The sequence below is a fragment of the Ictalurus furcatus genome, chromosome 16, assembly GCF_023375685.1.
Source record: "Ictalurus furcatus strain D&B chromosome 16, Billie_1.0, whole genome shotgun sequence".
Classification (NCBI taxonomy): domain Eukaryota; kingdom Metazoa; phylum Chordata; class Actinopteri; order Siluriformes; family Ictaluridae; genus Ictalurus; species Ictalurus furcatus.
The window spans coordinates 151,005-175,665 of record NC_071270.1 but is presented as its reverse complement, the minus strand read 5'-3'; the positions used below and the strand labels follow the sequence as shown (position 1 = coordinate 175,665).

The window sequence follows — 24,661 nt, the reverse complement described above, 5'->3', positions numbered from 1 at the left end:
CCTTCTGTCTGTTATTCAGTAAGCTGAAACACACTGGCATTGCCATCAGCGAGAACGGAAATCAGTGGACTTTTAGAATATTTAACTTTATTAAAACAAGCTTCAGTATAAAACAAGGTTTAGGGATATGGAAACATCAATAAAAATAAATCATATTTTACACCTAGGTGAACAAATGTTAAGGAAGGTTTCAAAGAAAAGACCAGGACTAAATGTATGGCATGTTACTTCTGGTGTCAGATATGTAACAGAGACTGTGTTGGTGTTCGACACGTATAAAGCCAACTGGACGCCATCCATATCACAGTTTTATGTACGATGAGTAAAAAAACAATGGCACAGAAAACATTCTGTAGTTTACTGCAACTCTCAATATTGATGTTATACAATTTCTCCTCATGTTTGATAATACACACTGAATAATACACATAAGCAGTATTCTAACTCACACAGGCTCGACAATCAACAATACAGATTCAGTATCACGGTTTACCAACGTAATAAATGACCAAATATGCCTCGATCGCTAGAAATTTCTCTGAGCCTTAAATTTCTCGATCCACAATCGAGTGAAAATGGAAAAGACGCGATGTAAAGTTGTGATTTGGGTGTTTAGAATCGTATTAACTCCACTGGTAAGATGTTGGGCTTGACATTAAAGGAATGTTCTAGCGGGGTATTTTTTTTTTTTCCAACCAAATTTCTATCTAATGCATCTGTAATGCACGTGCAATAACAATGGACAGGAAGTGACATGTTTCATTGTACTAAGAAAAGTAACAAAACCTATTAACTTCAAAAATTGTAATGGGGGGGGGGGGGGGGTGTCAATAAAATAATATTTACGTAGAATACGTTGCTTATTTCTTTAAAGTTGCTTGTAATACAAGCTGTACATTCATACAACTCACCCTCTACAGGACTCATCAAAAGAAAAGCACTTGTGTTTATTATGGATAACAGAAAAAGCACCAGTAACTGGAATTGCGCTTTACTGCATCACTGCAGTATTGATTACAAAGTTGATTATTTCCTTAACTCTGCAAGTTGCATTATAAAAGTTGCGTATTTTAATAACTCGTTTCCGTTCTTTTCTTAGTACGAGAAAACATGTCAGAATTGCCCGTAGTAAAATCGCCCACATGCTACAGATCCAGTACACAGACATCGTGTTTTAAAAAGCGCTTGCTTTAACGCGTGTGGCTCAAGAAAGCAGCAGTTAACCTTCCCATGGAGGGCTGCGCCGGCCGTCAACCTCCGTCTCCACGTGGTAAAGGATGTCTGCGAGAGAATGTTCGATCACTGCACCCCAGCCCATATCACTCATCTGAGCACACAACAAAACACAGGCTCAGAACACTCAACTCAGATAATCATCATAATAATCATAATAAGCTACAAACTACCATGCATGAATATATATACTGTACTCACAGGCTGGAACTTGACATCTTTTGGCGGATGTTTGAACTGTGGTCCAAAATTAACTGATACCTGCAGGAGAAGAGGCAAACAGTTGGATACACTGCCAGTGTCGCCACCTAGAGTTCCTTATGCTGAATTGCAACTAAATCTGGAAAAATAAGGCATGTTCTAGCAAAAAAACCTAAAGCTTCGTGTTTAAACAGTCACCGAGTGACAACTATCGACAAAAATCTAATAGCCCAAACATGTACAGTAATCCTGTCCCAGGCGCCTGTGGTAGTGTTTTGTCCACCTTGCACCATGTTGTGTTCAACATTAACATTTGTCCATCCCTATTATGTAAAGCTGCAACTTGTTTAAAGAATAAATACAGTCTGGTCCATAAAGATTTGGATAGTGATAATTTTCATAATTTTGCCTCTATACAACGGATCTGAACTGAAGCTATCAAGATGTGATTGAAGGTTAGACTTTCCGCTTTAATGCAAGGGGTTTAACAAACACATTGCATCAACTGTGAGGAAATCACAGCCTTTTTTTCCTCTTTAGAGAGTTCCTCCAGTATCACGAGCTCAAAAGTCATTGGAGAATTGCCTGATAAGCAGTTTCATGGCCAGGTGTGGCCCGTTTCCTCGATATGTCATGCCAAATGTTGAATTTGCATTTTTTATGCATTTGGCTGTTCATGGGAACTCTCAATACGCAAAACATACCGTGAAAGCAACCCAAGAGCTTCTTAAGGCAAAGAAATGGAATGTTCTTAAACGTATGATGACCGCAACCCAATTGAGCATGTTTTTCACTTACTGAAGACAAAACTGAAGGAAGAAAGAGCCACAGACGAGCAGCAACTGAAGGCGTCTGCAGTAAAGACATGACCAAGCATCTCAAGGGAAGAAACTCAGCATTTGATGATGTACATGGGTTCCTGACTTCATGCAGTCATTGACTACAAAGGATTTGCAAATGTCTCTAATTCCTCAATGCTTAAAGCAATATATTTTTGTTAAACCCCTTGAATTAAAGCTGAAAGTATACACTTTAATCACATCTTGATTGCTTCATTTCAAATCCATTATGGTGACGTACAGAGGCAAAATGACGGCACTGTCCAAATATTTACGGACTCAACTGTAGTAGAGTGGAAAGTGTCGTACCTGACAATTTTTGTAGAGCGATATTGCAGGGAAATACATGCCCTCAAACAGGTTCTCAAAAGCCATCCCCTGATTCACGCCGTTCTTGTAAAAAATCATCTAGAAAGATTTATTCAGACACAAAGCATTTGTGAACACAATTTCCAAGAGAAGAAGCGCGCAAATTTCGAGCAGGATTTACTACTCACTCGACTTTTATTTATTGCCTTTAAGCTCTTCTCCGCCTTGTCCACGTAATCCTTCTCCTCAAAGTAGAGGTAGCTTTTAAATTTAATCAGTGCCTGCAAGAATGAAGAATATCCATCAAATCACTCAGTAAAACTAGTATTTATAATTTGGCACATCATTTTTATTTAGAGAACAATTCTAGAGAGGACATTGTGATAACTGCTTTGCTCATACTTTGTCTTTGTACGTGTCTGGGAGTGTCCTTGCAGTCTCGGTATTGTCTGGTAGCTCGATGAAGAAGCCCAGGACGTCTCCCTGTCCATAACCATCGGAATAATGTTTCCCGATGGACTGATGGAAGCGTGTGCCCTTTTTACTGCGCCACGAATAGCTGAACTTATCGTAGCCCAGCGGAGCCTGAAGATTGCCTACAACACAGCAGCAACAAATTCTGAGGCCTTCATTTGACAAGAACACCAAAAACGATATTGTTGGTTACAGACGACATTTGCAGTTTCAGCATTCATATTTTCAGGTATTGACAGGGGGGTGTAATAACACCTTTGCTTTTAATGCACCAAATATCTGGAACACATTTGTAAGGCTCTACCAATCACTGATTTTAAAATACAGATCCAAACATTGCCCAGCTTAGTAATTAAAGCTGCAATGCCTCCAATCATTCATTTCATAGACACTCAACTTGATGGGCCACTGTATATCCTGGGGGCGGAGCTTTGTGAATATGGGTGGGAATCGGGTGCAAATCAGGTTTATTGTCAACAAGCTGTAAGTTGCATGTTCAGTTAAATTTTCGGAAACCACTTTGTTGTGTTGAACTATTTCAATTGCTTTTGTTTGATGTGTTTCATTGCAAAAAGCTGAAAGGCTGTAAATTTTGCCAATAAACCTGATTTTCAATGGCGGTTGAGTAATTTTGATTGCAACTGTATATACAAACAAAGATGCCTATAAAAGCCACTGCAGCAAAACCCACTGCCATGAGCTCATTTTCATAAATACAACCTAGTGCTTATTAGTACTTCCTGTTATTATCATTTTTGGGTGAAATAATACTAACCTAAAGGTTGGGACCAGCCGAGGCGGGCAGCAGTGTCGGTGGGCATCTCATCTACGGTCACCTCAAAGTACCAGGCCCCCTTTCGTACCCCATGAGACGCTCGCACCATTGAGTACCCTTTTTCTCCAGTCACAGTCAGGCGATCATCGGAGATCTTTAGCTGGGGAGCTTAGAAATCATAACGGGAAGTAGAAATCCATTTATTAATATGAAGGATGAAGAGGCTACATTTTGTTCCCAATCGTTTTCCTTATTCATACTACAAATGTGTATAATTATTCAATAAAAGCATTTGAAATGGTCCAGCAATACTAATAACTCGGAGACCAAGTGACTGCGCGTGAAGTCGCGACTGTACCTCGATCGTGCAGGGCGAGCAGCACTCTCTCATAGAGACACGCTCGGTACAGGTCTCCGGGGATGGGCTTTCCCGCCCAGCAGTCCAGCTCCAGCTTCTCTGGGTCGGGTGCGTGTGGGTCTGGCTCGGCCAGGATGTAGCGATAGCCGTCTTTGTTAAACGGGTGCTCAAGAGGATAGCCGTGAGGAGGCAGGCGCTGTGCTGCAAACAGAGGGTCACTGGGGACCAAGAAAACACCAATTAGAGCAAAGCAACGGTACAACTAAAAAGAGTGCGCATACACACATTAACTTAAATAACTTGTACCTGCGTGTCCTCTTAGCCGTTCCTGCAGTGGCTCCATCCTGCTGCTGTTGCTGCTTGCGTTTGGCGCCTCTGCCTTTGCCCGTACCGGGTGGAGGAAGGCCACCTTGACGGAAACAGCAGCTTAAGAATGCACATCTCAATACACACGATTAATTTCAACAGCAATCACCAACCACAATCCTGTCCGGTTTAGGGATTGGGACAGGTTTTTCTTGCTAGATGATCTAATACCATAATCCAAATAAGACTGTACGAACTGACTTAGGGTGCTTTCACATATTTGGTATTTAATCCGTTTGAATTGAACCCTGGTGTGTCGTCGCCCCCTCGCTGCGGTTGGTGTGTGCAGGTGAGAATCAAAGCAGCCCGAGAGCGAGTGGTGAGACGCAAACACAAACTGAATCACAAGACATGAACCGGACCAAAGGACAGAGCTGTAGTGCTACAGAAATATAACGTGTTGTATATGGATATTTAGACCAACAAGCAGTAAAAAGAAAAGTAAAATAAAATACATGCTGGATGTGATACACAAAATATTCTAAACTAGTTAAAAAGACGTTTATTTATTTATTTATCACTGGCTCTATGTTCTCCGAGCTTAGATGACTTTTCACTTCGTTTACATTTCCTGTTGCTTTATTTCTGACCAGAGAAACAAACACATTTACAAGTGCGCTTTTAGATTTACACACCCCTCAGATAAAACTGTTTTTTTGCTGCTTTATTTAATTATGTGCAGTTTGAGACCAAGACAAAAAAAATTTGTAAACAAAAAGAACCGATCGCGCTCGGACTCGGACTCGGCAAACGGACAGATTTTGTATGAAAACACCCTAAGCCTGTAAGAAGCAGTGTACCAATCGGTTACTGTATCACTTGAAAAGAACAATACACACACAAAAGACTCTTAAACTGAACAAGAAGAATGAAGAAGCTGCAGCAATCTGTGCTTACGAACCCAAGATTCGGTTTCCCAAAAACAACTCAGTTTTAAGATCCTCCAGCTATACAAATATCGCCATAAACATTCAAAGACTAGATTGGTCAGCTTGTGATGTGCTGTGATGCTTGTTTTTGGGAAACCAAACCCAGGAAGCAATCTCCAAAGTCCTACAATTATCCACCTACATTTACACTTGGAGGGAAAAAAGAAAAGAAAAGAAAAGAAAAAAAAAGTAAGAAAAGCAAAACACATGAAAATGAAAGATACACTCAGACGTACACTTTGGCATTCATTGACTACCGCCAAGGACAGAGGTCTGATCAGGGCTTGGCTGTTATCTAATAGCCACAGGATTGGACACAAATCTCTATTCAAAGCAGTGCAGACAGAATTTTGGTAAGCCCTCACACCAAAGGCCGTGGCACATAAATTTCCATTTGATTTGTTTGTGGCAAAGAGGACAAGCGCAAGCACAAATAAGCAGGAATTAGTGGACACGTCAGGATGAAGGTTGAGGACAGTACATCCGAAAAGGAGGAAGGCAAACAACAAGCTTAAAAACCAAAACAACACGCAAAGCTTTAGATAAGGAAAACAAAGTCAAGGAGCAAAAGGATTGAAAAGGAGCACAGAAAGCAGTACTGAGCTCCAAATGCCACAGACGTTAGGTTACATATTCACCTGAAAATGACGATCCACCTAGAATATAATGTAGAAGCGTTAAAGCTAATTATGGAACAGATTCAGCACTTCCATTACGTACAAAAAGTAAAGACGCAAACATCAAACATCAGAACACCGACCTGATAGTACTGTGCATATTTGATTTGCTTGGAAACCATTCTTTTAAAGTCACATTAGAGTCACGCGACAGGAGCCTTACCATTTAGACTGCCACCCGTCGTGACAGCGGTGGTTTGCTTTTGGTTGTCGTACGATGGTCCGATGTTGGCCAAGTCCTTAAACAGACAATAAACACTGCAGTTTAGCAAATGCACTTGTTCAAGGCTACAGTGCGTTTAAAAAGTATTAAGACCCCTTTCATGTCTCCTCTGTTTGTTAGGCTACACATTTTACAGCACAACAGGCTCCATAATGAAGCACTACAAACAGAAACTTCACATGCATGCCAGTTTTCAGTACTCTGAATACTTGGTTCACACCGTAACCCTTGTTGGTAGCAATTATAGTGTTGGGTTAGATGCTACAAGCTTGGCACATCGACATCTGAGGAACCTGGGTCTGAGATCAAAAGATGAACATGAGACTATAGAGCAGAATTTCAGCTTTCATTTCCTCATATTTTTACATCTAGATGTGTTATAACTTAAAACACAGCGCCCGAGTTCAATCTTGCTGCCTCCAAAATTCTTCCATGATGAGAATGACGCAGAGGTCCATGGACAATTTATTTGACCTCATAGCGTTCGGAGAACAAGTGAACATTACTCGAGATACAGAAACATCTCAAGGCTCACCAAACAACATGAATACAAATGCAAGATTTTTTTGTTTATTTATCTATTGTATATACGTACACATTAAAGCTGTATTGTACAATTAAGAAAAAGTGAAGGGGTCTAAATACGTTCTGAACGCACTGTAAAGGCAAAAACAAGGCATTACAAACAATACCTGATCAAGCAGGCCAAACTTGGGATAGTCTTCTTCAGGATCTTTACTGCCAGGGTCCGGATGTTCCTTCACAAGGAACACATCACGCTCTTTACTCTATATAAAAATAAATAAATAAAATGAAAAATTTACAAAAAAGAAAACTCGCATGAGCTGAAAACATGATCCAGCGAGCTAGAAAAAAAAAACTATGAGAAAATAAGGATTAAATCTACTTACCATGGTCTTTACTATATTATTCGGCCATGTCAGCTTTCCTGGTCTCTGACGAGTTGTCATACACTCCCAGTACTTATCAATGAAGGGAATAATATCCTGGAAAATAGAGCGACAGATTTATCTCGATCAAGATCAATCCTACAGGCTGGTATCTGCTTTTAATCTGTAACAGTATTAAAAAAAATTGTAGGCTATATAATATACACAAACTTTCAAAGGATTGATGCAATACTTAAACACAGGCTCTTTCATGAGAATCGCAACACGTCCAAGAATATTTTCCCCCACCCTAATATATAGTCATGCTCTGCAAGTCAGCTCTCCATATATTACCTTATCTTTGGAAAACATGGTCTTCGGATGCTCTTCCCGAGTCCGTGACCTCCATGTCAGGTTAGCCAAGGCTGTGAGGCACATCTCCTTCAGGTCTGAGGACCATCGTCACAAGCAGGAACAGAAGTCTAAATCAATGTTCTTCACAATTAAAATGGAAACTGTACAGAGACTACACACACACACACAACACTCACTCGCTTGCTTTCTCAAGAAGTAGGTATTTCCGCTGTGATGACACACGTTGCAGTGGAACACATAATTGGTCATGAATGGAAGGCAGTTTCTGTGGGGAAAATGAAAAATAAATAAATAAATACATACATACAACTTTACACATCTGCTTTATAAACGTTTTACACTTCATACACCTCTCTTGCACAGACGCAATGACATGCATGATCATCAGAGTTTCCAATTTGATCACAGCGAGAAGCGCCTTCAGTCCACTCCAAAACTCCTTTTTTTGTTGCTGTAGACGGAAGACATTTGGGTTTGAGATCAAAAGATGAATACGAGAAGAGATTTCAGAATTTCAACTTTCATTTCCTGGTATTTATATGTACTGTAGGTGTGTTAAACAACAGCACATTTTGTATGTTCTATATATCAGACCACCCAATTTGTAGGCGAGCAAAAACATGGGAGCATGTGACTGACAGGTGTTCCTTGTTACCCAGATGTGGGCTGTTAGATCAACTGGTTAAACAATAAATAGCTCTGAAGAGCTACTCTTGGTTTGAGCCTTCAGTTTCACCTGTAAAGACGGCATTTGTTGTTAAAAAGGAAACCAACATGAAGACTAGAGAGCTGTCTATAGGAGAAAAGCAGGCCATTTTTAAGCTGAGAAAAGAGGGAAAATCAATCCGAGGCATTGCACAAACAACGGGCATAGCCAATACAACAATTTGGAATGTCCTGAAAAAGAAATACACTGCTGGTCTACTGAGCAACAAACACCGAATGGGTTGGCGAAGAAAACAACAGCTGATGACAAACGCTGTGAAGAAAAACCCAAAACCAACAGTCAGTGACATCACTAACAATCTTCACAGGGCAGGGTGAAGGTATCGCAATCCACTGTTCAATGAAGACGTCAAGAGCAGAAAAATAGAGGCCATACCACAAGATGTAAACCACTCATCAGCAGTAAGAATCAGAAATCCAGACTGGAATTCACAAAAAGAAATACAGAAATGATCCACAAAAGTTCTGGAACCAAGATGAACCTCTACCAAAATGATGGAAAGGTCAAAGTGTGGGGAAAGAAAGGATCTGCTCATGATCCAGAACATACGAGCTGATCTGTGAAACATGGTGGAGGTAGCGTCATGGCTTGGGCTTGCATGGCTGCTTCTGGAACATTCTCACTAATCTTTATTGATGATGAACTCATGATGGTAGCAGCAGAATTAATTCAGAAGTTTACAGGAACATTTTTTCTGTATATTTACAGAGAAATGCATCTAAATGAATCAGGAGGAACTTCATCACGCAGCAAGACAACAGTCTACAACACACTTCCACCTCAACACAGGACTTCTTCTGGGGCAAAAGTGGAAGGTTTTAGACTGGACAATCATTCACCAGACCTTAACCCAACTGAAGAGGGGACTGAAGGGAGAAACCCCCCCACACACCCCAAAAAAAAACCCCAAACAACTGAAAGAAGCTGTGGTAAACGCCTGTTAAAGCATCACAAAAGCAGAAATCAACAATTTGGTGTCAGTGAGTCACAGGCTGGATGCAGTTATTGCAACCGAATATTAAGTGTTATTTACTTTAATTTACTCAAGCCTGGTCTGCTCCTATACTTTTGCTCACCTAAAAATCAGGTGGTCTGATACAAAAAGGTACTAGGTTTTATGTTGTTGAACACAGCTGAATGTAAAAACCAGGAAACAAAAGCTGAAATCCTAAACTCACGTCTCATCTACATCTTTTGATCTCAAACCCAAAAGTCTCAGGTTTACAGCACAAACAAATGAACTCTCCTTTCGGAGGGGACTGTAAATGAGCGCCTGCATTCTTACGCAGTGTCGATGCCGAACGTGTCCGCTGTGAACCACTTCATGCACAGCGCGCACTGTAACTCTATTTCACCCAGCTGTCGTCCGTTCTCCTCATCTCCTGAACCCGTGTGCAGGTCTGCACCCTCAGTGCCTTCACCCACCTGACAAAACAGAAACACACCTGTAGTCTATATAGAAGCCAGAAGTGGGATGAAATGGGATCACAATTTTACAATCATGATCTCAGAGAAATTCATATAAAAGGTCCATTTGTTGTCATTCGCTCAAAAAGTTTGCGAACCCCTCATATAAGCCTAGATGATCACAAATGAATAAATCAGTTTTTGTTTTTTAAACTGCATGTATTCATGTTACTGGGTCTTTCACTGTGTTTATAAACCTACCACAGGCTCTTTTCCACTGGAGGACTCAGACTCCATGCTTGCTGTTAAGTCTCCTGATGAAGCATCTCTACAATGGTGCGCACACACATTCACAGAAACCGTTCAATTCTACAGGGCAAGTCAACAAGCGAGTTCACTATTATTTATATATATATATATATATATATATATATATATATATATATATATATATATATATATATATATACACACGTGGTTATATTTACATATCTTTAATCACTCAGAAAAGTTGACTTATAGAGCTGAATTCCTGCTTTGTTTAGTCTGCAGTGACACACAAGACTGTGCTGTAAATACTGCTAACTAGCATAAAGACTCGTTACAGTGGAACTCTATACTGTTTAAAACTCCGTGTGAAGCTTTAAAAATTAAACACTCAGAGCAAAAGTCAGTTAGCTATATCCGTGTATTAATACTTTTTCAAATCATTAAGATATATAGCAAGTAAATTAAACGGCATTTTCATTGAAACTCGCCTTTCCGCTGAGTCTCCCTCAACAACAGCTGCGGCGCCCGCCTCTGCTTCGGAAGCCATGTTTGAAAACCAATTCACGGAATAAAAAAAAGATCTCGCGAGAACTCGAGTCTTCTTCGCTGTTCGCTGCGCCGTTAGATCAGCTTCGTACTGCCATCTGTAGGTACTACTGCGTTCCACAGATTGTTACACTCTATAGGCAAAAAAAAGTATGTGGACACCAGACCATCACACCCGGAGAGTATGCAGGTCTTCCCCAAACTGTTGTCTAGAACGCTCTAAAAAATGTCTTTAAATGTCTTCTAAAATGTCTTGGATGATATAGCATTAAGCTTTATTGAAGCTCATTGAAACAAAAAGGCATAGTCCAAACATCTTTCAGCATGACAATGCCACATGAAAACACGGTTTGTAAAGTTTGGAAGTTTGGAGGGGAAGAACTCACATGGTGACTTCAAGGCCACTAAACACCTTTGAGATGATCTGGAATCTATATCTATCTATATATATATATGTATATATATATATATATATATATATATATATATATATATATATATACGATCAGCTGTCCTTCCTGTCTCCCTGTAGCACTGTCTTCTGTGTCTTACATTACACACATTGCAGTTTATTGCTCTGAACACATCTGCAGTCCTCATGCCTTCCTGCAGCAGGTCTATGGCATGTTCACGCAGGTGAGCAGGAACCCTAGACATCTTTCTCCTGGTGTTTTTCACAGTCAGTAGAAAGGTGTCTTTAGTGTCTCTTTAGTGTCCTAAATTATTGTAACTGAGACCTTAATCATCTTCCACCTGTAAACTGTTTATGTCTTCAGGTGCATGTGTAATATGGTAAATGGTCTGCACTTATATAGCGCTTTTATCCAAAGCGCTTTACACTGCGTCTCATTCACCCATTCACACACACACTCACACACCAATGGTAGCAGAGCTGCCATGCAAGGCGCTAACTTGCCATCGGGAGCTACTTGGGGTTCAGTGTCTTGCTCAAGGACACTTTGGCATGTGGAGTCATGTGGGCTGGGAATCGAACCACCAACCCTGCGAACCCTGAGCCACAGCCGCCCCTCGCTTGCCCATTTTCCCTGCTTCCAACACATCAACTTTGATATATATATATATATATATATATATATATATATATATATATATATATATATATATATATATATATATATATATATATATACGGTACTGTGCAAAAGTCTTAGGGACATACAAAAGAAATGCTGTAGGGCAAAAATGCCTTTGAAATAATGAAATTAAATCTTTCCATAATTTAAAAAAATAACTATAAAGAGCAATAAACAGTAATAAATGAAACAAAGTCAATATCTGGTATGATGACCCTTTACTTAAAAAAAATTGTAGTCTCAGGTATAAGGAACTGAGCTGTAAGTGTTATTGAGCATCTTTCAGAACCAGCCACGGTTCTTCTGGAGACTTTGACTGTCGCTTGCTTCTTATTTGTGCAGCGAAATCCAGCAGCTTTTATTGTGTTTCTGTCTGGAAAAATGGTCTCTTATGTAATACGCTGCTTTCTTTACACACAAACATTTTTTTGTAACGTTTAATTTTGTGCTAGAAAACCAGTGATAGGAAATCTGAAATGTTTTTGTACTGAGTCAAAAATGTAGAAGTCATAAAATAAAAATCTATAACATAGTTTGTACTGAAACAAAATCAGGTGCCTAAGACGTTTGCACAGTACTGTATATACAAAACATCCAACTTCACCTACTATTTAGATTTTTAGATTTTTTTATTTTATTATTTTTTTTATAAAATAAGATACAAGTTTTTACAAATATAAAAAGCCTTTATTTAAACTGGGCTATTACATACACAGTCACATTCTACATTCTACAGGCTCTTTTAGGTGACTTGCATTTTTAAAGAGTCGTGTTTTTTGGAAATAAGACAAGACAAATAGTTCTTGTGATGCTCACGCTGAGAATACATCACTAGTCTATGTTTATAACTGTGTAACGCTGTTAATCACACACTGTACCACCGTAAACAATAAGAATCTAGTGAATCTGAGTTGTTTGGCACAGCATAACCTTTCAGAGCCAGATCAAGTTAAGACGTGTTAAAACACTTAAAATAAAAGTTAAGTTGCAGACAGTAGAATAAATTGATCATAATTCTCACTGTAGGCTATTTGTCACCTTTAACATGCTGCACCTAGTTGTTTTTACATATATTTAAATAGTTTTTATATATAGCAAATGCAATGCAAACTATAATGCATTGAACAATTATTTATTTCATTACATAATGACATTCAATAAACAATTGAAGCAATGGACAGGCAAAGAAAAAAAAATGTTGGTGTGTGTGTGTGTGTGTGTGTGTGTGTGTGGCGGGGGGGGGGGGGGGGGGGGTTGCCAGTGAGCCGTTTAGGAGCCGAAAGAGTCGAGTCTTATTGACGAGTCGACTGAACAAATGATCTGACTCAATGAACCGAGAAAGAAAATTTCCATCACTATTGTGGAGTTCCAACAAGGCCAGTATGTAAGGTGTGGCCAAGAGTCACGTGATTGCCTCCTGTCAGAAAGTCATTGGCTAGAGTAAAATTAAAGCTTACATTGAAGGTGGAAAGGAGCAACATACACTAGAGTGAAAACCCAGAAAAATAATATAATACTAAATGTCTATATATATATATATAATATTTATTTATTTATTTATTTAAATAGGAGCCCAGTGATGTACCATTCTGCCCTTCACAGTTTTCCTCCAGTAATAAAGCCAGTCACTTAAAATGCAGCAGGATTTCTCTACCCAAATACGTCTTATTTTATACTTAAAAAGGGTGCACGGTGGCTTAGTGGTTAACACGTTCGCCTCACACCTCCAGGGTTGGCGGATCGATTCTTGTCGCTGCCCTGTGTATGCAGAGTTTGCATGTTCTCATATATATACATATATGTATTTCTGTAAAGCTGCTTTGGGACAATGTTGACATTGTTAAATATAACAAATAAAATGGAATTAATAATAATCTAGTTCCTATCATATCCTAGGAGGGAATTCATATTACTTGAGAAATATAAAAAGAAAAAGAAAACTCACATGTGAAGCAATTCCAGGACTATTTTCATATTATTTCTCAATCCCCTTTAGGAATTATGGCTCCAAATGTCACGGCCCTCAAACGTCCCATAAACCCGTTGAACGTGCTTGAAACATCTATTACTACTACGAGTGCCATTCTTCTCTTAAAATGTACAAGGCAATAATTACTAAGGCTGTTGTTAAACGTGGCAGCCAGACGACCAACGAGGTAATTACCCTCTTTGTGGAATGTAAAATGTGGCCAGATGAATACAGGACAATTGCTGGAATACATGATTGTTTGCATGTCTTCCACTGTGATCTATTGTTGGCCATCTGTGATTTGCGGACAATGCCGGGGGATGCACTGTTATAGTCTGTAATGAAATGCCCCTCTACATACTTTATTTCTGAATGAAGACTTCAAAAGGCACTGTTTAACCTCTCAGCATGACACAGTTGTGTGGTTTTACTTCCAATTTATGCAAGAAACATTATCATAGCCTTACAGTGAATCATTGCCCTGGTCATTTATTTGGGACAGAAAGCATGCTCTGATGAGCTAGATTAGGCTAGCCACCAAATCTGAAACACAGATTGTGCAAGTTAAAGAAGAGCTCATAGTGATACTTTAGATTAGCACTGGTGTTGCATGTTTGGTTACAGAAGAATCGCAAGGTACAATTATATGAAAATAACTAAATATATGCTTTCGAAAATGGAAAAGTTTTGCTCTTTTTATAACTTAGTAATGGCATGGCAGTGATTAAACCACAGACTATATCCACAGTAATACAAAAATCAATTGCAAGATTCCACATAGGGAACAGCAATATATTAAAACTGTGCTTCACATTTTTGATCAACTCTTTCAAAAAGCGTTCTTTAATGGTATATTAGAAACTTAATAGTTCTTATCATCCAAAAAGGTTCTACTTGGAACCATTTGTAATATGGAAACAGTACTGTTGAAGTGTTTGCCCAGAGAGACAACCAAAGTACCCTTAGGGGTTTTAAATTTTTCTAGGAGTGTACAGTACATCACAGTATCCTCTTCTACACTGATACAACATTGACACATTTTTGACAGTGACATGACATGATATTAGTGTCGTAACACCTTCATTCATTCACCTTCCTGTTTTTCACTGGTGGGGGTTATTGTGCACACCAGAGCAGTTAAATTATTTGGTTAGAGAAACTTTTATAAAATATCTGTTAGTACACCTTAAACCCCCCCCCCCCCCCACTTCTTTTAGTGGTTCTCTGTAGAAATCTAAAATAACCATCATGAATTTGCACATATCAGACATACAGTCTGGTCCATAATTATTTGGAGAGTGACACAATTTTCGGAATTTTGCCTGTGTGCATCACCACAATGGATGTGAAATGAAGCAATCAACATGTGATTGAACATGTGACTTTTAACTTTAACTCGAGGGGTTTAACAAAAACACTGCGTTAACCATTTAGGAATCACACCTATTTTTTTACAGAGTCCCTACATTTTCACAGGCTCAAAAGTAATTGGACAAACAAACTCAATTATAAATATAAGGATTATTTTTCATACTTGAATGCAAATCCTTTGCAGTCAATGACTGCATGAAGCCTGGAACCCGTGGACATCATCAAATGTTGACAGTTTGTTTTTGTTAATTTGTTTTACTGCAGCTGCCTTCATTTGCTGCTTGTTTGTGGGTCTTTCTGCATTCAGTGTTGTCTTCAGTAAGTGAAAAACATGCTCAATTGAGTTGAGGTCAGGGGACTGACTCAGACATTTAAGAACATTCGATTTTTTTGCCTTAATAATCTCTTGGGTTGCATTCGTGGTAATGTTTTGAGTCTTTATCCATCTGTACTGTGAAGCACCTTCCTATCAGTTTTGCAGCATTTGAGTTAATCTGAGCAGAAAGTATAGTTCTATACACTACTGAAATCATCCTGCTATTTCTGTCAGCGGTCACATCATCAATAAACACTAGTGACCCAGTTCCATTGGCAGCCATACATGCCCATGCCATAACACTGCCTCCACATGATTGACAGCTGATGTGGAATGCTTTGGATCATGAGCTCTTCTTCCATTCCTTCTCCATACTATTATCTTCCCATCATCTTCGTTTCATATGTCCAAAGAATCTTGTTCCAGAACTGGGCAGTTTTTTTTTTTCCGGTGTTTTCTAGTAAAGTCTAATCTGGCCTTTCTGTTCTTGAGTGCTACCAGTGGTTTGCATCTTGATGTAAACCCGCTTTATTTACATACATGAAGGTGTCTCTTGATTGTAGACTTTGACATTGATACGCCTACCTCCTTGAGAGTGTTCTTGACTCGGCTAGATGTTTTTCTTCACCAAGTAAAGGATTCTGCGATCATCCATTTTAGTCTTCCGTGGTCTTCCAGGCCTTTTATTGTTCCTGAGCTCGCCAGTGCGTTCCTTCTTTTTAAGAATGTACCAAATTGTTGATTTGGCCACTCCTAAAGTTTCTGCTATTTTTCTGATAGGTCTGTTTTGGGTTTTTTTCAGCCCAATGATGGTCTCCTTCACTTGCATCGTCACATCTTTGGACTGCATATTGAGAGTTCCCATGAACAGTTACCAAGTGCAAATTCAAAGCTTGGAATCAACTCCAGACCTTTTATCTTATTCATTTGTCATGTAATAACAAGGAAACAGGCCACACTTGGTCATGAAACTGCTTCTCAGATGATTGTCCAATTACTTTTGAGCCTGTGAAAATGAAGGAATTCCATTTTAAAAAATAGATGCAGTTAATGCCACATTTTTGTTAAAACCTTTGAATTCAAGCTGAACGTCTACACTTCAATCACATCTTGATTGCTTCATTTCAAATCCATTGGGTTGGTGTACAGAGGCAAAATGACAAAAAAACATTGTGTCACTGTCCAAATACTGTGTATTACAATAATGAAAGAGGACTGAATCGGTGTTTCATATATGAAGCTTTCCATGATTAGCTCAGACCCACCACGTTCTTTTACTCCTACACTTAATAAGCACATGATAATGGCATATTCAGCTCAGAATGAGCTCAGTTACCCACATGATAAGGTTAATAAGGTTAATTTATTTTTGTGGTTTAACTCTACAAGCCCACATCTCCTGTGGAGAATGCAATTGGGCTTTAAAACCCAGGATCTTCAGGCACACTCCTCCTTGCTGGCCCCTTGCTGACAAAACTCCTAACCCTCATCTCGCTAGACAAAGAGGGAGGTCAGCGAGGGTCAGAAGAACTCGTGACATCTGCTAATTGTCCTGGTGGGCCGGCTAAAGCCTCACTCCCTGAATACCAGTGCTTTAGTTGGTGTTGACACCTGGGTGGACTCTGGCATCTGCCACACAAGACCACCTCTGGAGGCGTTGGGGATTATTTACAACACTAGCTTGACCTGAACACTGCCCCCAAGGTTGATACAGTCATTCATTTGTTGGATGGAGATGCAATGGACCAGCTGATTTTCACAGATGAGATAAATTTGGCTTGTGTCTAATAATACAGAATGAATTATTATTATTTATTTATGTATGTTTTTTTCACAGCTCTGCTTTGTTTGACATACCAATAAATGACACCATTAGGGCAGTGGTAGCTCAACGGTTAAGGTTACTGATCAGAAGGTTGGGGGTTCATGTTCCGTACCATGGCTGACCCTGCGCTCTGACACCAACTTCCTAACAAACTGGGATATGCGAAGAAAAGAATTTCACTGTGCTGTAGTGTATATGTGACAAATAAAGGCTTCTTCTTCTTCTTCTTCAATAGGGCCAGGGAGATTTTCCTCCCCATCTCATATCTACGGGGTGTCCAAAAGTGTCCATAGTGTATGAATGGGTGTGTGTATGTGTATGTGAGTGTGCCTTGTGATGGATTGGTACCCCGTCCAGGGTGTACCCCGCCTTCTGCCCCATGCTCCCTGGGATACGCTCCAGGTTCCCCGTGACCCTGTAGGATGAGCGGTACAGAAAATGGATGGATGGATGGTATTTAAAGGCTGCTCCAAAAATGAGTAGAACACACCACAAGGCTCACTCACTTGTTGACAAGTTCTAGCAAGTCGATTAATTACCATGACAACCATCACTCGCGCGCCGTACTGTCGTAAAAATCAGTCAATTGCAAATAATGACAAGGGTCGTAACAAAAAAAACAAAAATAAACTACACGCTCTTTAAGAAAAGGGGGCACATTTTAACCAGATGCGGGGTAATAAATGGCTGAGGCGGTGTAACCCGCTGAGAAGTGAGCATTTGCATTTTAAAGTAGTATAGAGGGGTGTGTGTGAGTGTGTGTGTGTGTGTGTGTGTGTGTGTGTTGAGAGGGGGGGAGGAGTGTTTATAATAATGACAGGAGGGTTTATGCATTCGGGAAGCTCGGGGTTTGTGTTTTGTTCAAGTCTAGTCTTTTAAAGTGTTAATTTTATACACGCGCGAGACTCGTGTGTTCCGCCAGGATATAAAAGCGCGAGGGTTGGTCAAGTTTAAAAAGGGCACGGCTTTCCCTGTCACTCCTCACTCTCTACACCTTCAGTCACTCTCTACACCTTCAGTCACTCTCTACACCTTCAGTCACTCACTACACCTTCAGGTCTCACTTCTCCAGACAGTGACTGCGAGTGTGCGTGAATATGCAACAAGAAACCAGAAAACCTCCGCGGATTTCTTCTTTTTCCATCGCCGACATCCTAGATCCCTCAAAATTCACAGGAAGGAGTCGGGATGCACAAAGCGACAAACTTTCCGACTACAACAACAAGAGAAGCTGCGGTGAGTTGAGGTGGTTGTTGTTGTTGTTGTTGTTGTTGTTTTTATTGTTGTTTTTGAGAGGTTCAGGTACAACCTCGCGTATTTTTCATTAGTGTTTTTACTTTAAGATAACGTCCACAAGAGGTCACGTTTGGGCACACACACTTTTTAAAAAACATTATTTATTTATTTAGTTATTTATTTATTTTTGTTTTAAAATGGTTCTGTTTATGAATGGACTTTTTACAAAGAGGATACAAACATACAAACAAATCCCAGACCTCCACATGACCAGAGCACAGATGTGTTTTTATGAGTGTAATAAATATACACCTACCATGGTATTTATTTACAGAAATTATATAGGCCTATTGAACTTTTTTTTTCTTTAACACAAAACACCTGTTAAACGATTTATTCATTAAAAAAAATTATAATAAATAAATAAAATCTGCTGGGGGGGGGGGGGAGCTTTAATAGAAACACTCATAGAATTTGTAATGGTTTTAATGGTGATAATGGGAATTGTATTGGTTTTAATGGACACTGTAATGTCCCTATGGGTCTCTACTGGTCATTTGTTGCCTGCTGTTGGTTTGATATTATGTCTAGTGGATACCATTAAGGACCAATAATGCTTGTAATGGATAGCTGATGGTTTGTAATGATATTTTGTAGTGGAAACCATTAGAACGTCTGTGATGGTTACTATGGGGGGGGTTCAGCAGGGAACCCTTTCAAATCCCAGTAATCAGTCAACCCGTACGACTGTAACAACTCATATTTATAAGTAGAACAAGTATATTTATAAGTAGAAACACTTTCGGAAGTAAAACCAAACTGTACTGCTGGGAAAGTACCGTCTTTTGTGTTATTTAAGATACACAATTTGAATTTAACTAACTAGCTTGCACCATATGCACCTTGCCAGGTGTGTGTGTGTGTGTGTGCATGTGTGTGTGTGTGTGTGTGTATATATATATATATATATATATATATATATACTACTGGTCAAAAGTTTAGACACACTCATTCTTCATTTTTATTTTTTCCCCCACATTTTAGAATAATAATAATAATAAAGTCATGAAATCTCTGGAGTAACACAAATGGAACTATGGGAATGATGTTGTGATAAAAAATCCAGAATAAATCAAGATAATTTAGTATTTCATCACCTTCAAAATAGACATGCTTTTTTACCTAGAATTTCCAGAAATGTATTCTTGGTATTTTCTCACCCGATTTCTTGAGGAATTTCCCTGAGATGATTTTTAAACAGTATTAAATGAGTTCACACTGACAATGCACACTTATCTCCTGCTTTTCAGAATTTTCCCCTCAGAGTCGTCCGTTTAAAAAAAAATGTTAGTTTTCTAATGAAAGAAATGAATATGTTGGCACAATTATATTTTTGAATACAACACGATTTTTAAGATCATGAGAAACATTTCAGTCAAGTGTCTCTAAACTTTTGACCGTGTGTGTGTGTGTGTGTGTGTGTGTGTGTATATATATATATATATATATATATATATATATATATAATATATATATCATAACCTACTATAAGTATGAAACAGCAAGGAAAATAATAGTTTGGTGCCATTATTTCTGAGCGTGTATGCCTGTGGTTCTCGTATGGTTCTGGGGTATCCACAGGAGTTTTTATAGACGTTAAAGCCAGTGGATGAAATCCTCTGAAACCACCACCATGCTCTGTACTTTTAGTATGTATCATTTACCTGAAAAAATCAAATATAGTGTACCTTTCTAAATAATTTGACCTTAAGGAACACTGATGCGCCTTAAGGATGCACCACGATCACCTTTTTAGCTAAGTGATGCACAAAGAAAAGGTCCAGAGCATGTACCCTTGATGGTGCCGCCATGGCAGCAAAGAAAATTACGGTTTGATTCCTGTATTTCCGAGAGTGGTAAAGGTGTGTGAGGGTTGCTGGTTGCTGTTGGTTGATAAATTTGGTCTTTTAAAAAAAAAAAAAAAAAAAAAAGTTGTATTATAGAATTCATACAGGCAAATTTAATAATATATAACCTATTAGAATTGGCGATTGTATCGTCCGACATTTTTGATTGATTTATTTTCATTGTTACACACAGACGACAAATGGGGAAACAGACTCTTCTATGGCAGAAGGCGCAGCTTCATTTCCCTAGTGGCTGTTTGTGACTGACAAAGCTAAAACATGTGAGAATGCAAAACACTTTCAGCTGGGAGCTACTGCAAACTGTAGGTTTAGTCTGGAGAAAGAAAAAAAAGAAATACTAATACTCATGTTGCAGCCTGGTAGCTAGTTTGGTAGCCATATTCATCACAGTACCATTCATGTCAATGTTAAGGACTGATACCTGTATTTACTAATATGAGTGTCTGGAACTGCCCATTTTTGAGTGATGCGCTCTCAAGGACTTGAGAGGACTTGATGCACGAGGCTTTTTTACTTTGCAAATCACAGGATTTAGAGCACCATTAGGGACAAAGGGCCTGAGTCAGCGCTGATCGCGTGCCAGCCTGTGCCAATGATGATAGCTTCTTTGCCGTAAATCATTGATTCAAAATAGAATGAATCCTCTATAGCCTGTCTGGGTTCTGTTTATATAAACCCATTTTTGTCTTCTTAACTTCTGATACCTGCATTTCTCACTTGTTTACAAACCCTTACAAGGGTAAAATAATTGTTGGTTAATAAGTATCTAATAATGCATTCATCTCCAAAGCTTTAAAACGCTAGATATGTAGGATGTCAATACAACGACAGGTACATTTTCACTCCTACAGTTGGCGGTTTTTATGCTGATGAAGTTCTCTACTTTCTCAAAACCATTTTGAAAGTTGAAACATATATTCTCATTTATTTGCGTGTCATGTTTTCTCCATTTCAGATGAATTATCGGGTGATGAAAGTGCTGAGGGGTCAGATGACGTTTCAGCAGCTTCAGAAGTGAAAGAAGGCCCTCATATTGGCGGTAAAGTTAAAATCAAGGGGCGGCGCATGCGCACGGCATTCACTATGGACCAGCTGCACGTGCTCGAGCGCAGCTTCCAGAGCAGCCACTATCTGTCGGTGTTTGAGCGCCACGTCATCGCCAAGGCTCTGGAGCTGTCCGAGACGCAGGTTAAGATCTGGTTTCAGAACAGGCGCACCAAGTGGAAGAAGGAGCAAGAGGGACGAGAGCTGGAGGAGCTATACCAGTGCGCCACGATTGCGCCGGTGGTTGTACCGACCACGCTGCCACTCAGTGCTGCCTCCTGCAACAGGTCGAGTCCGGTGCATTTCTACTCGGCGAGGAACCTTCTGACCACTTATCCCGCACTTAGGTTGCTCTGAGGCCAGATTTGACTCGTGAACAACTAGGTTAATTTTCAACAAGCCTTTGAATTGATTCTTCTTTTTTTTCTCCTTTTTTATTCTTGAGAGACTGAAGTGATTCAAATCGGACATTTTGGCAATTTATTTGCTCCTTTTAGTTTTATTCTGATTATGTATTTCATTGTTTGCCATTTTCTAGGCTAACAGGCAAAAACATTGGTTTACATGGTGTGTATTAATAGCAGTTAGCATTCAAAATAGTCTTAGCTAGGCTACCTTATATTACACAAATGGGAGTTTCCACTTAGCAAAGAAAATAGCTAGTTATAACATCAGAGTACCGCAGTAGTCAAAGTAGATACAATATGGTGAATGTGGGACACTTTTTTTTTTTGGGTAAATGTTCTTGGAGACTATAGACTAGAAGAACTATAATAATATTTTACAATTCATTTTAGGCCTCACTGAAATAAAACAGCCCCATAACCCCTCAAACTTAAGATAACATAGCCCTGTTTTTCACTAAAGCATTTTGCTGTGACATTTTATTTTGCTGTGAATTTCAAATATTTAATCTATCAAATGTTTCATTAAAACAAAGTGTTATGGCAACAATTCAACTACAAACATGGCTGTTGGCAGATAGTACGTGACATAACCAGATCTGTGAACCTGTGAAGATCTGTGGAACCTGAAGTTTGGATGATGCTCTGTGTTGGTAAATTGAACATTTGCATAGTTTGATTTCCTTAGAAACAAATCAGTAAATAAGTCGTAACGCCATGGGTAGTTTACTGAACGGGGTAATACAAATTGACCAGCCTGAGCAAGGAAAGATGCTTGAGGTCATTGTTTTTACAGAAAGTTAATATCGTAATCTGTGTGTATTTAAATGTCATGTAATATTTATGTGTTTAATCTGCATATTTATGTCACATTTTTAATTCTGTTTTAAATATTTTGCAAGGGAGTTTATGCATTTTATTTCTTTGTTTAAAAAAAACCCATTAAAATGTATATTTTTGCATTCAGATGTTTATTTCTCATTTGCCATCCAAGCTACTTTTAAATGACATGATTAACATCACTGCATGTGTTTCTTAGTGTACATAACCGGTGAATACAATTTAATAAAATAATAAAACACTTTAGCCTACGTACCTATTTAGTTCTGATATTTAATAATGTAACCATTTGTGAGAAGAGAGAGAGAGAGAGAGAGAGAGAGAGAGAGACATGAACATATGGAGAGCAGCTCGTCAAGACAGACAGGATATCAATGAGTCAAATCATTCCAGCACACAAAATTAAGACAAAAAATATTTGAAATGATTCCAGATGTAAACAGAGGGAGCACATCTGTCTGCAATCTAACATGCATTTTTTTTTTATTAACTGCAGATGTCTTGTAAGCAACATTGATAACTTCAATACGTTTCCATGGTTGTGCAAACAATCCACAAGTGGGTTATATAATATACACTACTATGGCCAAAAGTTTGCGAACACCTGACCATGTGCTTACTGAACATCTCATTCCAGATTTAGTCTCCCTTTTGCTGTTAGAATAACCTGTACTATTCTGGGAAAGCATTCTACTAGATTTTGGAGCGTGGCTGAGGCGATTTGTGCTCATTCAGCCTCAGGAGCATTAGTGATCTCAGGCGAGGGGGCCTGTGGTGCAGTCGGCGTTCCAGTTCATCCAAAAGGTGTTTAGTGGCGTTGAGGTCAAGGTTCTGTGCAGGCCACTCGAGTTCTTCCAGTCCAACTTTAGCAAACCATGTCTTCATGGTGCACAGGGACATTGTTAGGCTGGAACAAGTTTGGGCCTCTTACTTTCAGTAAAGGGAAATGCTAATGCTACAGCATACAAAGGCATCAGAACAGTTATGTGTGTCCAAGGATGACCCACATATGCGTGTGATGGTCAGGTGTCCACAAACATTTGACCGTATAATGTAGGTTAACTTATGTCAAGAAAGTGCATTTTGTCTATTACAGTAGGATCTAATTCATATTAAATCAGATTAATTTGCTGGACATTCTGTTTAGTTAAGAGGTGTATCTGAACACAGTTACTTCCCACTAAATACAGAGTCAAATATACAGTATTTCCTGTATATGGTGCAGATCAGTGGTCATCTGCTCATTCGGCGCCAGTCTATCTTCCACCAGTAAGACGGAACACTTGCCCCGACTAAATTGAAGGCAGCAGAGGAGCACAGAAATGGTTATCTCAGCAGACAGGATGACTGGCTCCGTCTTGAATTACATAATAGATTTGGCCAACTAACTTCTCTGAATATAAAAACACTAACACACGCTATCTGCGTTGTCTGCTGGGAACCACTATGTTTAAAGGACCACGGAAGGATTAATAATACCGTTAAAACCTGGACCCGTATCTCAAAAGAACCTGGTCGGATTCTAACATCTGCTATACATGTGACTGGCATGTCACGTAATGTTTTAAAGCAGCTTTTTATTAGGAACTGGATGACTGTGCGCTCTTCTTAACCAAACCAGATGAGCATCTCAAGTGTCTGGAATGATTCAACTAGAGTGTAATGTTCTGTTGTGCAGTGACTGCTGTAGTATGCATGTAGTACGCAGCAGTCCAGGGCCGGCTGGTAGAAAGGGGCTAGTAGGGCTAAGCGCTTCCTTTCCTTGACGTTACATAAAAATAATGGCTTAATGTGGGTTATTCATTAGTTTTGTGAAACCAAGACAAACAACACCACCACCACCAACAGTCATAATTTTAAAAAAGTATGTAATCAAGTATGGGGCTGATTTCTTTCTAGTCCAGACTGTAGATTCACCCAGTTGATCATTTTCAGTCTACGGGTTGGATAACTTTCTCAATCACTGATTTTTCAAAATGCCTTTGAAGGAAAAAACTAACTCGCTATAAGCAACTATAAGTAATATATAAGTAAC

The 24,661-nt window shown here is 39.2% G+C and overlaps 2 protein-coding genes across 3 annotated transcripts; one reads left to right on the top strand and one right to left on the bottom strand.

Annotated features, from left to right (window-relative positions):
• Nucleotides 1–67: 67 nt before the first annotated feature.
• Nucleotides 68–10,605, bottom strand: ash2l (ash2 like, histone lysine methyltransferase complex subunit). 2 transcript variants are annotated; one of them, XM_053645483.1, is made up of 17 exons: nucleotides 10,542–10,605; nucleotides 10,045–10,111; nucleotides 9,662–9,801; nucleotides 7,826–7,914; nucleotides 7,629–7,723; nucleotides 7,296–7,391; nucleotides 7,077–7,172; nucleotides 6,325–6,400; nucleotides 6,123–6,140; nucleotides 4,496–4,598; nucleotides 4,190–4,407; nucleotides 3,832–3,999; nucleotides 2,985–3,178; nucleotides 2,771–2,863; nucleotides 2,583–2,681; nucleotides 1,435–1,494; nucleotides 68–1,327 (listed from the first exon to the last, which is right to left on the bottom strand). In XM_053645483.1, the coding sequence occupies exons 1-17, from the start codon at nucleotides 10,598–10,600 to the stop codon at nucleotides 1,220–1,222; spliced, it is 1,779 nt and encodes a 592-aa protein (XP_053501458.1). In that variant the 5' UTR covers nucleotides 10,601–10,605; the 3' UTR covers nucleotides 68–1,219. The 2 variants fall into 2 exon arrangements, with proteins under 2 accessions (XP_053501458.1, XP_053501459.1); XM_053645484.1 differs by lacking the exon at nucleotides 6,123–6,140.
• A 7,188-nt stretch (nucleotides 10,606–17,793) lies between these two features.
• Nucleotides 17,794–23,125, top strand: pnx (posterior neuron-specific homeobox). Its single transcript, XM_053646266.1, has 2 exons — nucleotides 17,794–18,410; nucleotides 21,294–23,125. The coding sequence occupies exons 1-2, from the start codon at nucleotides 18,272–18,274 to the stop codon at nucleotides 21,737–21,739; spliced, it is 585 nt and encodes a 194-aa protein (XP_053502241.1). The 5' UTR covers nucleotides 17,794–18,271; the 3' UTR covers nucleotides 21,740–23,125.
• The last annotated feature ends 1,536 nt before the right edge of the window (nucleotides 23,126–24,661 follow it).

Excerpts from the sequence above, each read along its gene's own strand:
- pnx (XM_053646266.1), top strand. The coding sequence starts at position 18,272 with ATGCAACAAGAAACCAGAAAACCTCCGCGGATTTCTTCTTTTTCCATC. Across the intron at positions 18,411-21,293 it reads CAACAACAAGAGAAGCTGCG|ATGAATTATCGGGTGATGAA; the intron begins GTGAGTTGAGGT and ends TCTCCATTTCAG.
- ash2l (XM_053645483.1), bottom strand. The coding sequence starts at position 10,600 with ATGGCTTCCGAAGCAGAGGCGGGCGCCGCAGCTGTTGTTGAGGGAGAC. Across the intron at positions 4,000-4,189 it reads GCTCGCCCTGCACGATCGAG|CTCCCCAGCTAAAGATCTCC; the intron begins GTACAGTCGCGA and ends ATGATTTCTAAG. Across the intron at positions 3,179-3,831 it reads CGGCTGGTCCCAACCTTTAG|GCAATCTTCAGGCTCCGCTG; the intron begins GTTAGTATTATT and ends GCTGTGTTGTAG.